General features: G+C 37.4%; 1 protein-coding gene across 4 annotated transcripts in view; it reads right to left on the bottom strand.

Moving 5' to 3' along the window:
* Nucleotides 1-464: 464 nt before the first annotated feature.
* The window catches only part of LOC5565467 (dipeptidyl aminopeptidase-like protein 6), a 546,556-nt gene continuing 532,180 nt past the window's right edge, over nt 465-14,840 (bottom strand). For 3 of the 4 annotated variants that reach the window (XM_021857015.1, XM_021857012.1, XM_021857013.1), the window contains one exon: nt 465-687. In XM_021857015.1, the coding sequence (XP_021712707.1) occupies nt 553-687 (135 nt within the window). In that variant the 3' untranslated portion in view covers nt 465-552. The remainder of the gene's footprint in view (nt 688-14,840) is intronic. The other variant, XR_002503132.1, reaches the window with a different exon arrangement.

Consider the following 14,840-nt stretch of genomic DNA (forward strand, 5'->3'; position numbering starts at 1 on the left):
GAAAATACTCTATCGATTTTTGAATGATGCTTTGTATTATGTATGATTCTGCTTCTTTTTTCTCCTCTTTAAGGTTTGAAGAAAATATTTTTAACAATCTCATCTAAGGATGGCAAATAGTTTTCGAGTCATGGCCCCTTTTCAAGATTTTTGGCTCTGCAATGGATAAATGCCGCCTGAGCCTATAGAATTATATGTTATTATTAATAATATTTTGTAATGTTATTTTGGAAAGATTCAGCACGCAACTTATTTGGTGGTCTGCGGTTTGAGAAAATATTCGAAATGTGCCCAACTACTACCAGACCCTGGAGCGTAAGTAAAGACTTCGTCTTTCGAAGTCTTCGATCGAAATGCTGAAAATTCTCGAGAAACCCAATATTCAAGTAACTTCACACTTCCGTTATAGTCCATAGCTCTTAACTACATTTACTGTCATCAAAAGAAATAAAATACAATTCATGTATACGTCCCAAGCAGCAAAACTATTTATTTTCAGGGCTGATTTTTCAAATCCTTACTTCTCATATTCGGTATTTTATTAATCAGTTGCTACGATTTGGAAAGAAAAAAAGTGGTAGTCCAATCCTGATCATTGCCCTGAAAACTTTCTTCAAAGTACGATTCTATTGTGTGATACAGATGTTGTTTTACTTCTGTCATATCATGATCTTCATCGACATAAATCTGAAACGATAAATAAAATTAAACTACCTCGTAAAACAATTTTAGACTATGTGTTTTTTTTTATTCTATATGTATTATTGCATTTCAAAAAGTACACGGGTAGAAATCAGAATCCAACAGCAAGATTATAACTCATGATATCATGATTTTAGAGTGTTTCAGCTTATGAAAATACACCATGATTTGGACTCATGATATCATGAGTCAAATTGCCGTAACGCATCACACGCGTTATGTTTTTGTTACGGATAGGCCTATTCACATGACGTCTCAAATCAGCTGATCGGGAAGCACTTTGACAGTTCTTCTATGAAAATGACAGGCCCGTGTTAGCACCGGTCCACCACCGCTGTAAACAAATGCATAGACGGATCTGTCACATGAAAAGGCCTATTGCTCGGAATCATGAATCACATGCCTAAAATCAAGAGTCGCTTATCCGTTTATGACTCGAACCAAGAACCTGCTGATTGAGAGTGCCGTCGCATACCACACTACCACTTTATCATGTTGGAATAAAAGTGATCGAAACAAATGAAATCATGCAATGCACCCCATTTAGTTTTGCCACTGTGGCTGTTACGCTTATGAGGGAATTTAATAAATATGTTGTTAACTTAATGTTAATAAAAGCCTACTTTAGTTTTACCAAATTAGGATGATAGTGTTTCCTAACACAGAACACCTAGATATGAGAAATGAATGCAATGTTTGGAATGATAAGAATATTGAATGTTGTACATATGTTTAGTTGCGCTGTAATCACACCATCGCACAGTACGTTGCTCCTTAGACAAGAAATCAAGTTTCAAGTTATTTTATCCGGCGATAATAAGCATCCACAAGTGTTTATTCATATCATCCGTTATTGAAACAAGTATTTATATGCTATAAATACAAAGCACTAAAACAATTATAACAAGCGTCGAAATTGGCAGTTGTCGGAGCAGCAGAAAAACTAAATTTTATCGCATGTTTTCATCATCCCTTTCAACTAGTAAGGAGAATGTTGAAACCAATCTATTCAATCAAAATCTAAACGACAAAATGGTTGAATGTTGTTAATAGTAGTTTACGCAACAAGTTGCAGAATGATGATTTTTACAGCACCAGTCGTACATTTGTCCAACGATGCTTGCCGTGTTGAATAATTACGAGGAGTGCTGTAAAAATCGAGTTCTGCAACGAGTTGCATTCAACATTTTTTTGCAATTTCGTAGAAGGTATCAGAAATCATATCTGAATGCGTTCACCATCTTTTAACAATTCCTAAAAATATGAACTGATATGATAAATAAAAATACGAAACTGAAAACAGTTGCGTTATGAAAAATCGTAGCGTAATGAATCATTACAGCACTGGTTTCAGTTGTGAAATGTCTATTACCGCACACTTCAGTGCACGAAAGTAGGCCGTTTCATGGCAGATTGGTGTGACGAAAAACAGCCTATTACGATGAGAAATTTCAAAAAGTATAATTGATGTAATAAGAACTAGAGTGTCCTATAAGAGGTCTGAAAAATACAGCTACAACTCCCTGCAACTTTTCGAGATTTTTTGACTATTTTAGGTATACTCCTTAACCAGTACAAGTATGAATATGAGTTATTTGTGATAAAAAATCCAAAAATCTTGCAACGCTGACCTGACATTACAGCATAGCAAGTTTATGCTTTAAATAATATATTTTAAATGTAGTTCCCAAGTTTTTATTAGTATTTTATATTTAAAACTGGAAAATTTAAAAAAATGCGTTTTTTTTTGCATAAAGGCGTATAAGTCACCTTTGCAGCTTCGAGTTAAAAGAAACATATTTGAGAATATCTTCTTACATCATTATGAACAATAAAAGTACTAATTTCAAATTTTTTCTTGTAAAATAATCAAATTGGCGCTTTGGACAGTTTTGCGATCATGTGTATTAATATTATATGTCATTTATGCAAATTGTAGCTTTTTTCACCAGAAACAACTTTTCCTTCCATACAATAGAAACAATAAACCATAGAAAAATAATGTCGCTGGCGTCGCTGTCGGAACATCTTTTGCTGGCGGAGATAGGCGGGGCTATAAATGTCAACGCGAAAATGTATGCAGTTTGACAGTTATGTACCCTAAAGAAACTATAAGCAAAGAAGCGAAATGTTCCAATTGGAATTCCAAGTTTACTGTCAATGTCATTCCAATCGAGCAGAAGACTTGTCAAACACTTTTTCACACAAGCTGAAAACGGCTCACACAAAAATGTTACCGTCCACGAAAATTTTTGCTTCTTCTGAAGTAGCATATTTTCTGAATACATGAGTGTCGATTGCAATTTTCATGCTTTTCATAAAGAATGCTCTACTCATTACATTGGTTTTACACACATTCAGTCATTTTTTCATTCATTACCCAAACCTGTGAAAATTCAACACATAAAACCTGTGACTCCCTTTTAGCGTGGGATTTAACATTGACAGTGCTGCGTCATATTTTTGGCATAGTTGCTAGCTGATTTATTTTGAATATGATCAGATTTCGTCTCTTTATAATTTAGTCTCTTTATTGTCTGTCTCAAGATAAATCCAATTATGGCGATTATCTGCCCATGTCTCCAAATATAAGCGCAGCGGTCACTGATCATACAGAACCTCCAACTTCCAAACACAGTACATGCACTAGACAGCAAGCACACTCATCGTGTTCAGTTGCTCCTGATATTTATCACTAATACATAGATACACTTCTGTCATTCTGCGAAAACCACGTGCTTTCAATTTGGGCGGGAAAGTTTTTCCATTCATTTCACCCTGCGGGTGTCAGTTCGCTGTAACGGCTGCGGGCGTACGACCGCCGCCGGACTCTAAAAAAACATAAGATGATCAATAATGTACCCAACATGTTTCTGAGCGAGAACAAAGGGAACACCAGCGACATTCGTCCTCTATAGTTTTCTATCTCTATTTTCCATACCATGCCTAATTCACGGCGAAATTCTGTCTCTTTCGCTCTTCAACAAAACTCGAACACAATGGTGCCAGTACCTGTCAACTTTGACAGGTACTGGCACCGTTGTTTTCAGATTTCCCGAAGGAGGGAAAGAGATCGATTTGATGATGACGTCACCGTGCAATGGGTAATATGCTCAAATGGCTTGATCTTCCAGTTTTCAGTTTTGGCCCGTGTCTCCATAAATTCAACGCACTGTGTTCCAAGTAACCACAAGCATTATATCATTGCATTAACCCCTCTACCGGCAGCTTCATTTTTTACCCCAAAATAAATATTCAAATCGTTATAACTTTTTTGTTTTTCAATATTTTTGCACCATTTTTTCACAAGTTCTCAAACAACTCTTCTAGTTTAGGTTCTCTTCTAGTGCGTGTCGATATTAATTATTGGTGATCTGGTTTCAAAGATATTCCGATGTTCCTTGGGGGACCGACATTTTCCATATAAAATGTCTTTGGCGGCCATTTTGTTTTTAATCAATTAATCAAAAAAATAAAATGTGGGCTATATAACGCCAGGTAATAAGAAGCTACTCTGAAATAATCATACAAATCGGTTCAGTATTCTTGGAGATATCTGAAAATTACGATATGATGTTTTTTGAAGTTTTTAAGATCTTTATTTGGCCAGCGTGGTTCCAGAAACCTAAATGCTCATTACTTAAAGACGGCTGCACCAAATTGCTTCATTTTTTCACAATATACTCTCATTAATGAATTGTTCCGAAGAGTGAATATCCGAATACGATTAAAATTCTATAGCCTGAGAAATTACACAGATCCTAAAACTAGAAGAGTTTTTTTGAGAACTTGTGAAAAAATGGTGCAAAAATATTGAAAAACAAAAAAGTTATAACCATTTGAATTTGAATTTTGCGGTAAAAAATTAAGCTGCCGGTAGAGGGGTTAATTTGATCGAAAGTCAACATTTTTTGCATTGATAATGTTGTCATGCCTTTATTCAATATATGTCAAGCAATGATCCATTTGATTAACAGTTTTGATGCTTTGTAGCATTATTTTAATTCAGCATTATGCTAAGCGTACCACGGTGTGTTTCGTAGAGCAATTTCAAAACAAAAAATTCGGCATGTCTGAAATTTTGACACAATACAGCCATGATTCTCCCCTTTCATATGCAACCAAAACGAAAATAATCGGTCGGGGGGTGTAGAACAATTTTTTTTTTCAATTTTTTTACGGTCTTTGGGATATAGCTTAACCTAAGTAAGGACCTTGGGTCGTTTTCGATCCATTTCAAAATTCAAATCATTGTAACTTTTGATTAAAATAAACTAGCAATTTGACGTTTTCTGACAATTGGGTATTTTTTTGGATTTTTGTGAGAACATTTATTTTTGCGGAAACAAAAGTTTTGAATGGCCTCTTAGGGAGCTTTTGACTTAGGGTCGTTTTCGACCCGAAAATTAAAACAGCTCAAAAAAATCAGTGTATTGACCGAAATTAGTACTGTTGGGCTGAAATGAAAGGCACACATGTCGATTTTCGGAAATCCATCCGCAGATCCGGAATTGCGTCACTGTGGCCTCCGGGAACCTGCTACATCTGAAAAAAGTTCCTTTAGAGACCCTTAATTCGACAACCTGTAGTTTCGCAACTAAACAAGTAGTCTGAAGCGTCCTCGTATTGTTGAATAGATATTTACGTGGACTGTAAATAGTTCATACCCGGTTCCGGAAACCCGGAACATCCGAAAAGTAAGTTTCCATCGCAGTTTTGTGTATGTAATTCACATCGGTACTATTCGGTTGATGGATATTTTGTCATAAAATTTATCAACGATAAGGACCAATTACGGATGCACATCCCATGAAAAACTCGGTTCAGTATGGTCCATGCTGAATCGGTTCCTGGAGACCCGGAAAGTAGCCAATCTGGACAATTCGATGAAATTACTCGGATTGATGCCAAAAAACCAAATGAATTGTGTCCAACTCATAACGATTTATTATGTTTGAATGTATTTTGCCAAAAGAATGAATTTATGGTTATTCTGGTTCTTTTGGAGCACCGAAAAACCCGTAATATGGGACCACTAAGTTTTAGCACCAAAACTAGGCATCAAACTTCATGATTTTGACTTTTCTAATTCAATTAAAGCGCCAACTCGAACGTCTTTTGATGGAAGATTAGCAGCAGTTGTAAGCAATCACGGTAGTCGACACGTTTTCGCTGATATTCGGCAGCGCTTCCCTTAAACATTCACAACACGAGCGATCAAGCGAATGTCGAATAGAAAAATGTCAATTGAACGCCACTGACCCCGATAGCTTCGCTATGAAGCGTTACGTTTTTTTTTGTTGCTGTTCTGCTTTCACTGTGTGTGTGTCACATTCGACATAACAGACAAGATCAAACTATCCATGTTGTTTATGATCCGATGTCTGAACTCTATGTAAAACATATGATTTATGCAAATGGCATCGCATCAGACGACATTCAATTAACACTTTTTAGTGTTTGTCGACGTTCTTTTTACCGCTCGTGCTGTGACTGCTGACCATGGCATCCAAACGAACGTCGCGCAAAATGTCGAATGTTTACAGGACTGGATTAGCATCAAAAGTCATTCGAGCTGGCGCTTTTATAAGTATAGAACACAACAGAGCTATAGAAAACATTGTACTTGAGATCTGCTGGATATAAATAGCAAACAAGTTTGTATGCAATAAAGTTCACCGTTCTTTGGCTCTTTTTTTGGTTCGGAGACTTTTATGATTCACCTGATATTTTTGTTAAAGCTTCGTATGATTTCGTTGTTAAACTAGCAAAATCGTAAAGTTACTGAGTAACATTTTTAAGCTGATTAAATGTATTTGTTTTATGAATAAGTATAGAATTCCGTACAACTCTAATAAAACTAAGGTAAAACTGAACATCACAGCACTTATTGAGATCGCTGAGCAAAATGTTACGATCACAGATCAATCATTCACAGGTAGATTTGTAATGAATGAAACCTTTCGATGTATGTATGGATTAATTTGCCCTTTTACTACTATCAATTTAAAAGGGAAGTGTATATTCGTCAGCATTATTGTTAATATTCTTATCTTCATTTACGAGATTTTCAGCCCTAGACTGGCTGCTAATCTGAGAATATTTGTCAGCAATTCTGTTTGTTTTACCATCGCAAACAAAAGCAATGTACTGTCAATTCTCACAACAGACACATGAACAATAGTGTCAACATTGCATTGCTATTGCAATTGGGTTGGAATATTGGATTTATGAAATGTTATATTGCGTCTATCATTGGCACAAATGTGAACTTGTCAATTTCCTAGAATCTACGACATAAGGTCGAATGGGCAAAAGATCGAAGAGGAATAAAGAGGGGATAAAAGGTCAAACATATTCTTTCAAAAATGATTGGATTTCCCATGATGCAAATCACTTTCAACCTTTGGTCCTTTTGACCTTCTGTATTTTCGACCATTTGTCTTGTCTTCCTTTTGTCTTTCGACTTATTGTCCTTTCGACCTTTTGTCTTTCGATCTCTTGTTCCTAAACCAAGTCAGAAAGATGAAAATTGATCTTGAGTAACAATTAAAAATTGAAAAGAGGTTCATGTTTTTAATTATGAATCGTGGTTTACGGCTAACCAGCCGAGTGGAAGTTTAACAACTACCGAAAAGCTAAACATTACATATAATTTGCAATTGGATTAGATGGACAAATTGATGTGAAGATTTGCGAAAAAGTTACACGTCTTCTCAGTGAGAATCGAACTCGGGGAAGAGGTTGGGGGCTGTCCATTTATTACGTAAGACATTTTCCGGGGTTTTTCAACCCCCCTCCCCCCCCATGGTAAGGTTTTTCGTATGAAAATTAAAAATTATTTGTATGGCACGTAAGAAATCTCAGAACCCCCCCTCCCCCCATAAATCCTTACGTAATTAATGGACCGCCCCTTGTTTGACATACTAAGTTTTAAACGCAATGCAAATTTCAACAATGGATGAAGGCAAAAGAGAGGCAACTCAAAAATTTAAATTTCGGCCTCGGCCTGTAAATTTTTAGCATGTTTAGAATATAATCTACACGATATTGAGACTAGATTTTTAAAACATTTTCATCTAAATCCGTTTGAACAGTTCACCTCACCAAAATTTATTAATTTACGGTGCATTTGAAATGATATTACGAACAACAAAATTTCAAAAAAAAAAAAAAAAAATTGCACTAGACCCCCCGATGGATTATTTTCATTTTAGCAGCAAATGAAAGAGGAAGGTCTTGTCTTTCATTGGTCCAAATTTGAGACATGCCGATTTTTTTGTTATAAAGTTACATGAAAAAGACACCGTGCGTACAGTTATGCTGTCAGTCATACACGATTACATAACCTCATTAAGGTGAAAGTTCATTGAGCACGTAAACATAATGTTGCCACCCACTCGAGCCACCCGCTAAAGCACCCTCTCGATCACCTCAATGCCACCCAACAAAGCGGAGCACAATGTAAAGTGCGTCGGCCAAAAATAAATCATCATGTTCCATGTATACCACCACTCACAGAATTATGTAGGCAGTATTACTAGCACACGTTTCATACAAAGGTATTATTGTCGATATGAATTCATCAACAACTTCATAAAAGCTCAATATCACAATTTATTTCGTTTGGTACTGAAAACATGTTTTTTAACCAAAATTATAAGCGTTTTTTACACCATGCGTGCGTTGTTTACTTTTTTTTTGGCAGTTTTCTCCTCTCTTTTCTCGCTTCTCACGGACGGAGAAAGTTGCCATCAGTATGCATTTGAATTCTACAGTCAATTGTATTGTATAATGTCATATAATCATTTTTGCTATTAAATTGCGTGGTACATTGTTTTTCTCACACATAAAAATGTTTTGCAACACTTGTGACATTGTACACTATTTGAGTATTATGAAATTGTAAAATACGAGGTTGTAGCATGTGTATGAATATCCAAACAATTTTAATTCCAAACATAAAAACTGACATCACTTCCAATCAGTGAGAGCGGCGCATCCGATTCATAAACAATGTTGGCTCAGTGAATTCGCGTTTCGGTGCTGTTTTCGAGCACAAATTGACGAATATAAGTGATTAATTGCTCCCAGGAGCATCGTGCGTGAAAAACCAAAGTGTTTCACGTGTCGCATTAGTTTTTTTAATTGCTACGGTGAGTAGAAATACGTTTAAAAGTGATTTTTACAGCGGGCACCGAAAAGCCAGCGAACAATATCTCAGTGCATGAAGAAGAAGTGATTCGGAAGTGCGTGGTATTTTACAACACAAATCACAGCAATAACTACGTGGTAATTTGCGAAAAACACATTATGGAATTCTTTCAGTTAAGAAACCACCCCTCTACAATAAAGTTAGTAGCTTCAAATTAGTAGTTTACGGAACAAGTTGCAGAATGATGATTTTTACAGCACGAGTGCTTTAAAAATCTAGTTCTGCAACGAGTTACGTACAACATTTTTTGCAATTTCGTTGAAGACCACTTGAGGGTATCAGAAATTATATCGGAATGCATTCACCATTATTTTACAATTTCTGAAAAATTGTTGTGTTATGATTCATTACGCAACTCAAAACAGTTGCGTAATGAGAAAGCGTTGCGTAATGAATCATTACAGCACTGGTTTCAGTTAGGTAATGACTATTCCCGCACTGCATACTTCAGTGCAGGAAAGTAGGCCGTTTCATGACAGATTGGCGATTTTTAGAGCGGGCACCGAAAAGCCAGCGAACAATATCTCAGTGCATGAAGAAGAAGTGATTCGGAAGTGCGTGGTATTTTACAACACAAATCACAGCAATAACTACGTGGTAATTTGCGAAAAACACATTATGGAATTCTTTCAGTTAAGAAACCACCCCTCTACAATAAAGTTAGTAGCTTCAAATTAGTAGTTTACGGAACAAGTTGCAGAATGATGATTTTTACAGCACGAGTGCTTTAAAAATCTAGTTCTGCAACGAGTTACGTACAACATTTTTTTGCAATTTCGTTGAAGACCACTTGAGGGTATCAGAAATTATATCGGAATGCATTCACCATTATTTTACAATTTCTGAAAAATTGTTGTGTTATGATTCATTACGCAACTCAAAACAGTTGCGTAATGAGAAAGCGTTGCGTAATGAATCATTACAGCACTGGTTTCAGTTAGGTGCATACTTCAGTGCAGGAAAGTAGGCCGTTTCATGACAGATTGGCGTGATGAAAAACAGCCTATTACGATGAGAAATTGCAAAAAAATATTTTTTGTGATCGCTCTCAAAAACACTGTGAGAAGCGTGGGAGGCACTATGGGCGATCAGGTGGCCAATAATCGAAAAAATGACTTGTTCTGATAGATTTTTCTTGTACACCATTCCATAGTAAACACTTCTATTAAAATATTCCTGGAATATCAGGGCAAGATCTCTCATAGTCTAATTGATACAGCATGTCAAAGTTAGAGTTTTTAAGAAAAATAAAGAATTCAGTTCAAACACAAGGTACACATTGAATACAATATACTGCATAATCGTAATATTTTATACAGATCTTTATACACTGTCCGAAATCTTATTAAAAAAGCTATCATGGAGAAATAAAATTAAATAAAAATTCGTACTTTAGGTCGAAAACATGCGGGCAGTGCACTGAAAAAAATATATTTGATTTTTTATCGAAACTTTACACATCCCATACTTTTTTGTCCCAAATTGTCCCAAGCTAAAATTTATTTCCAAGGGTACTTTGAGATGTAAATTAAAGTTTCGTGAAGAATTTAGCTGCACAAATTTGCACTTTTTTAAATTAGGACTTTTTAACATTTTTCAATATTTTAACCATTTTTTATTAAAAACAGTTAAAATATAATTCAGAGAATGACTGAATATCGCTCAATCATCATTTCTATGCAAGTTCTAGTATTTATAATGCATTGCACAACGTTAATCGCATAAATGACTTATATGTATCATAAGTAACAGAACTTATTTTTTCGCTATAGGCCCTATTCAAAAGTTAGTCTTGAAAACTTGTTTTTGAAAATAAAACATCAAATTTGTATCACAAAACTCATAAATACGGCAGGAGATGGAAAAAATATTTTTGGCCGCCAGTCTGTATGGAAACCGCCCATAGTGGGAGGTGGGAGCGGAAAGTGAAAGGGGGAGAAAGGTGCCATATTAGAGACCATTTTGGCACACATGGAGATATGTCCTTAAACGCACTCGAATCTGTAATAAATAAGACGATCGAGCACGTTCGCATTCGCTCATTACATTTTGTGGGATATGGAAGAAGAATAATTTTTATAATGAAATGACTTTCTTTCATCTCGAACCACCATTTCATGATCTAAAGGCAACTTCACCGGTGGTCCAAATCACCGGTTGGTTCCAAATTTTTGGACCATGTTAAAAATTGGAGCTTGCACCGGTGTTGCAAATTATGTTCCAATTCTATTTTATACTAGTTTTCTGGTCTATTTTTTTGGAACAGGCTAACTGCCTGGTCCATTTTTGGTCGGATTTGGAACAAGATTTGAGCTGTTCCAAATCTGATTTGACACAGAAAAACAAGGAGAGAGATATTTTTGCTTTTTTTTTCACGCACACGATGACAGCTCCTTATGAGGTTTTCCGTTGGTGCGTGTGCTTTGTGGAATCTCTTTTTTCTTCGTCGTCGCGAATAGTCTACGAAGGCTACGAAGTGAAAAAAGTGATTAAAGAAGGAACGCCGAAAAACAATTTCCTCTGGGGTTTTCTTCCAGACATTCGTCCGGGATATACTGCAAGAATTACGCCAGGAATTTGCTCCAGGAATCCCTTCGGGTATGTACTTTCTTCTGAAATTTCTTCGTGAATTTCTTCCAAATTCCTCCGTCAATTTGCACCAGAAATTCTCAGGATTTCCTTTCAGAAAATTCCTTTTAGTATTTTCACCAGGAATCCCTCCGTGGATTTCCTTCAGGAATTCCGTCGGGAATGTCATGTCGGAAGCCAAGCGCCAACTGTTGAAACTGCTATCGCAGGCTGGGTTCCCCGAAGAGACCATGGTTGAGATGGGCTTCGATCAAAACGATGACGATCCCCGCCTAGATATGGCCCTATCGCTGCTTTGCGCTGCTTTGCACCAGCAACCTGCAGGTGACTTTCCCGTATCCGATGTTCGTGTTCGGGGAAAAGATTCGTACCAGAGCCGTGTCCTGTAAGCAGATGCCCATGGTTTCCCCGATCCATATCCTGCTGTTCGGTAGCAAGAAGGTGGAATGGGTCGACAACATGGTTCGCATCGATAATTGGATGAACTTTGAAATGGATCCCCACCAGGATGCGCTGATTGTCACCCTGCGTGCAGTGCTGCAGGATCTTTTGATCCGGGTGTCCGAAAATCCCGAAGAAGCCAACGCGCTGGAAGAATGCTATCAAAACCTAATCGATGTGGTTAAAGATCTGTGCGTGTTCAGTGCAGGCGATGAAGGAATTCAGCGTGAAACCGGTTTGACACCTTTGGACCAGGCTCGATCGAACGCGAATAAGTTCCCTCGTTTGGATAATGGTGGTGGTAACCGCTTTGGTTCATTTATTTCATTCAGGAATTTCTCCGGGGCTTTTTTCCAGGAATTCCTCTGGGGATTTATACAGGAATTCTTTCGGAAATTTCAGGCATTTTTCCGGAAATTGCTTCGGGGCTTTTTTCAGAGAATTCATCCGAGAATGTTTCTAGGAATTTGCAGCATGAATGTTTTCGGGCATTTTGTCTAGAAATTACTTTGGCGATTTCATTATGAAATTCCTCCAGACATTTTATCCTGAAATTCCTTCGGGGATTTATTCAGAGAATTTATTTGGAGATTTCCACTAGGTATTTCTCCACGGAATGTCGTCCAGGAATTTCTTCGGAAATTTGCTCTGGGGATTTTCTCCAGAAATTCTTCCGGAGATTCTTCCAAGAACTCTTCTGGTTATTTTCTCCATTTGGATTTCCAATAGCATATCCTCGGATGATTTCGTCCAAGATTTCTCCTGGGGATTTCGTCTGTAAATTCATTAGGGAATTCCTCCGAGGATTTTCTACATAAATGACTCCAGGGACTTTTTCAGAGAATTTATCTGGAGATCTTTTGCAGAAATTTCTCTGAATTCCTTCGGGGATTTCATTATGCAATTCCTGCAGCCATTTTCTCCAGGAAATCCTTCGGGGATTTTTTCAGCAAATACACCCGTGGATGAAATCTCCGAATTTCTCCGGGGATTTTCTTCAGAAATTCTTCCGAAGATATTTTCCAAGAATTCCTCCGGGAATTTCCCCCAAAAATTCTCCGGGGATTTCCTCCTGGTTAAGATTAAGATTTGCATTAGGATTTTCTCCAGAAATTCATCCAGGAATTCCTCATGAGATTTTGACCATAATTTACTCCGTGGATTTCCTCCAGAAATTTATGCGGGGTTTTCTTACAGGAATTCTTTCGGGATTCCCTCTAAGAGTTCCTCTGGGGATTTGCCCCAAAAATTCCACCGGGGATTTCACGCAGAATTTCCTCTTGAAATTTTCACCAGGAATTTCTCCAGAAATTCTTCCGGGGATTTCCTTTTGGAATTTTCCATGGCATTTCAACCAGGAATTCCTGCGAGGTTTTCTCACAAAAAATCTCCGGGATTCCCTCCAGGAATTCCACCGAGAAATTGCTCCATGAACACCAGGAATTTTTCCAGATATTTCTCTAGCATTTTCTCATGGGATTTCCACCACGGATTGCCTCCAGCTATTTTCGCAGCAATTCTTTCAAGATTTTCCAGGAATTCCTTCAAGCTCCTTCAGGAATTTCTTTGGAGATCCTCCCGGATTTTTTTTCTCAATTCCTTCGGAGTTCCTGCAGGAATTATTCCAGACTTCGTCTGGAAAATCCTCAAGAGTTCTGCCGGGAATTCCTCCAGAGTTACTCCGAGCATACCCCCAAGAATTTCTTCGGAATTCCTTCAAGATTAACTTCGGAGTTTCTCCAGGAATAATTTTTGAGTTTCTCCAGGAATTCCTTCGGTGTTCCTTTAAACGTTCCTCCAGGAATTCCTTAAGAGTTCCTCTGGGAATTTCTCCAAGAATATTTTCAGAGTTCCTGCAGCAATTCCTACGGAGTTCCTGCAGGAATTTTTCCAGACTTCCTCTGAAAAATCCTCAAGAGTTCTGCTGGGAATTCCTCCAGAGTTACTCCGAGCATACCCTCAAGAATTTCTTCGGAATTCCTTCAAGATTAACTTCGGAGTTTCTCCAGGACTTCCTTCGGAGTTTCTCCAGGAATAATTTTTGAGTTTTTTCCAGGAATTCCTTCGGTGTTCCTTTAAACATTCCTCCAGGAATTCCTTAAGAGTTCCTCTGGGAATTTCTTCAAGAATATTTTCAGAGTTCCTGCAGCAATTCCTACGGAGTTCCTGCCGGAATTTTTTCAGACTTCCTCTGAAAAATCCTCAAGAGTTCTGCCGGGAATTCCTCCAGAGTTACTCCGAGCATACCCCCAAGAATTTCTTCGTAATTCCTTTTTTTATTATTTGGAACAGGGAAAAGCCCTTGGGAGTGAGGTCCCTTTTGAACCTCTTCTCCCAGAGGCATAAAACCTGCTCTTCTTTTCTTCTCAGTATGTACAATAGAGCACACTTCCAGTGAGAAAAAAATCTCTTTTAAGGAAGTGTAGTAAAACTAATTCATTAATAATTTAGTGCAAACTTATGAGGAATAACATTTACAAAAGAACAACAATTCAAAGAATGACTTAGAAACTAGGAAGTATTTTGAAATTGAAATCGTTGCTTTGATGTTGATGAGAGAGAGGAACACAGTTTGGTGACAATGGTGACGTGAATTGGCATGAAGCGTTCAACATCATAATGATGAAGACCTTGGCGTTTTCAATGTGACGTGGGTCGGAACGGATACGATGTCTTAAGAGATCATAAGATTCGTCGGTGATGGTATAGATGGCAATGCTGTAAGCATTGATCGACTTTAAACGGCTTCGGCCAGACATATACTATTCATGTTACCTGGAAAAGTAACTGACGTTACTCGCTGGCCAAATGAACAGAAGACTTTCTCAGTGCGCATCGTACCTTCGTGCTGTGCGTACACGAATTCTCTCTGCTCTTGGAAGTTTTCTTAAAA

Source organism: Aedes aegypti, unplaced genomic scaffold (assembly GCF_002204515.2).
Source record: "Aedes aegypti strain LVP_AGWG unplaced genomic scaffold, AaegL5.0 Primary Assembly AGWG_AaegL5_hic_scaff_5_PBJ_arrow, whole genome shotgun sequence".
NCBI lineage: Eukaryota > Metazoa > Arthropoda > Insecta > Diptera > Culicidae > Aedes > Aedes aegypti.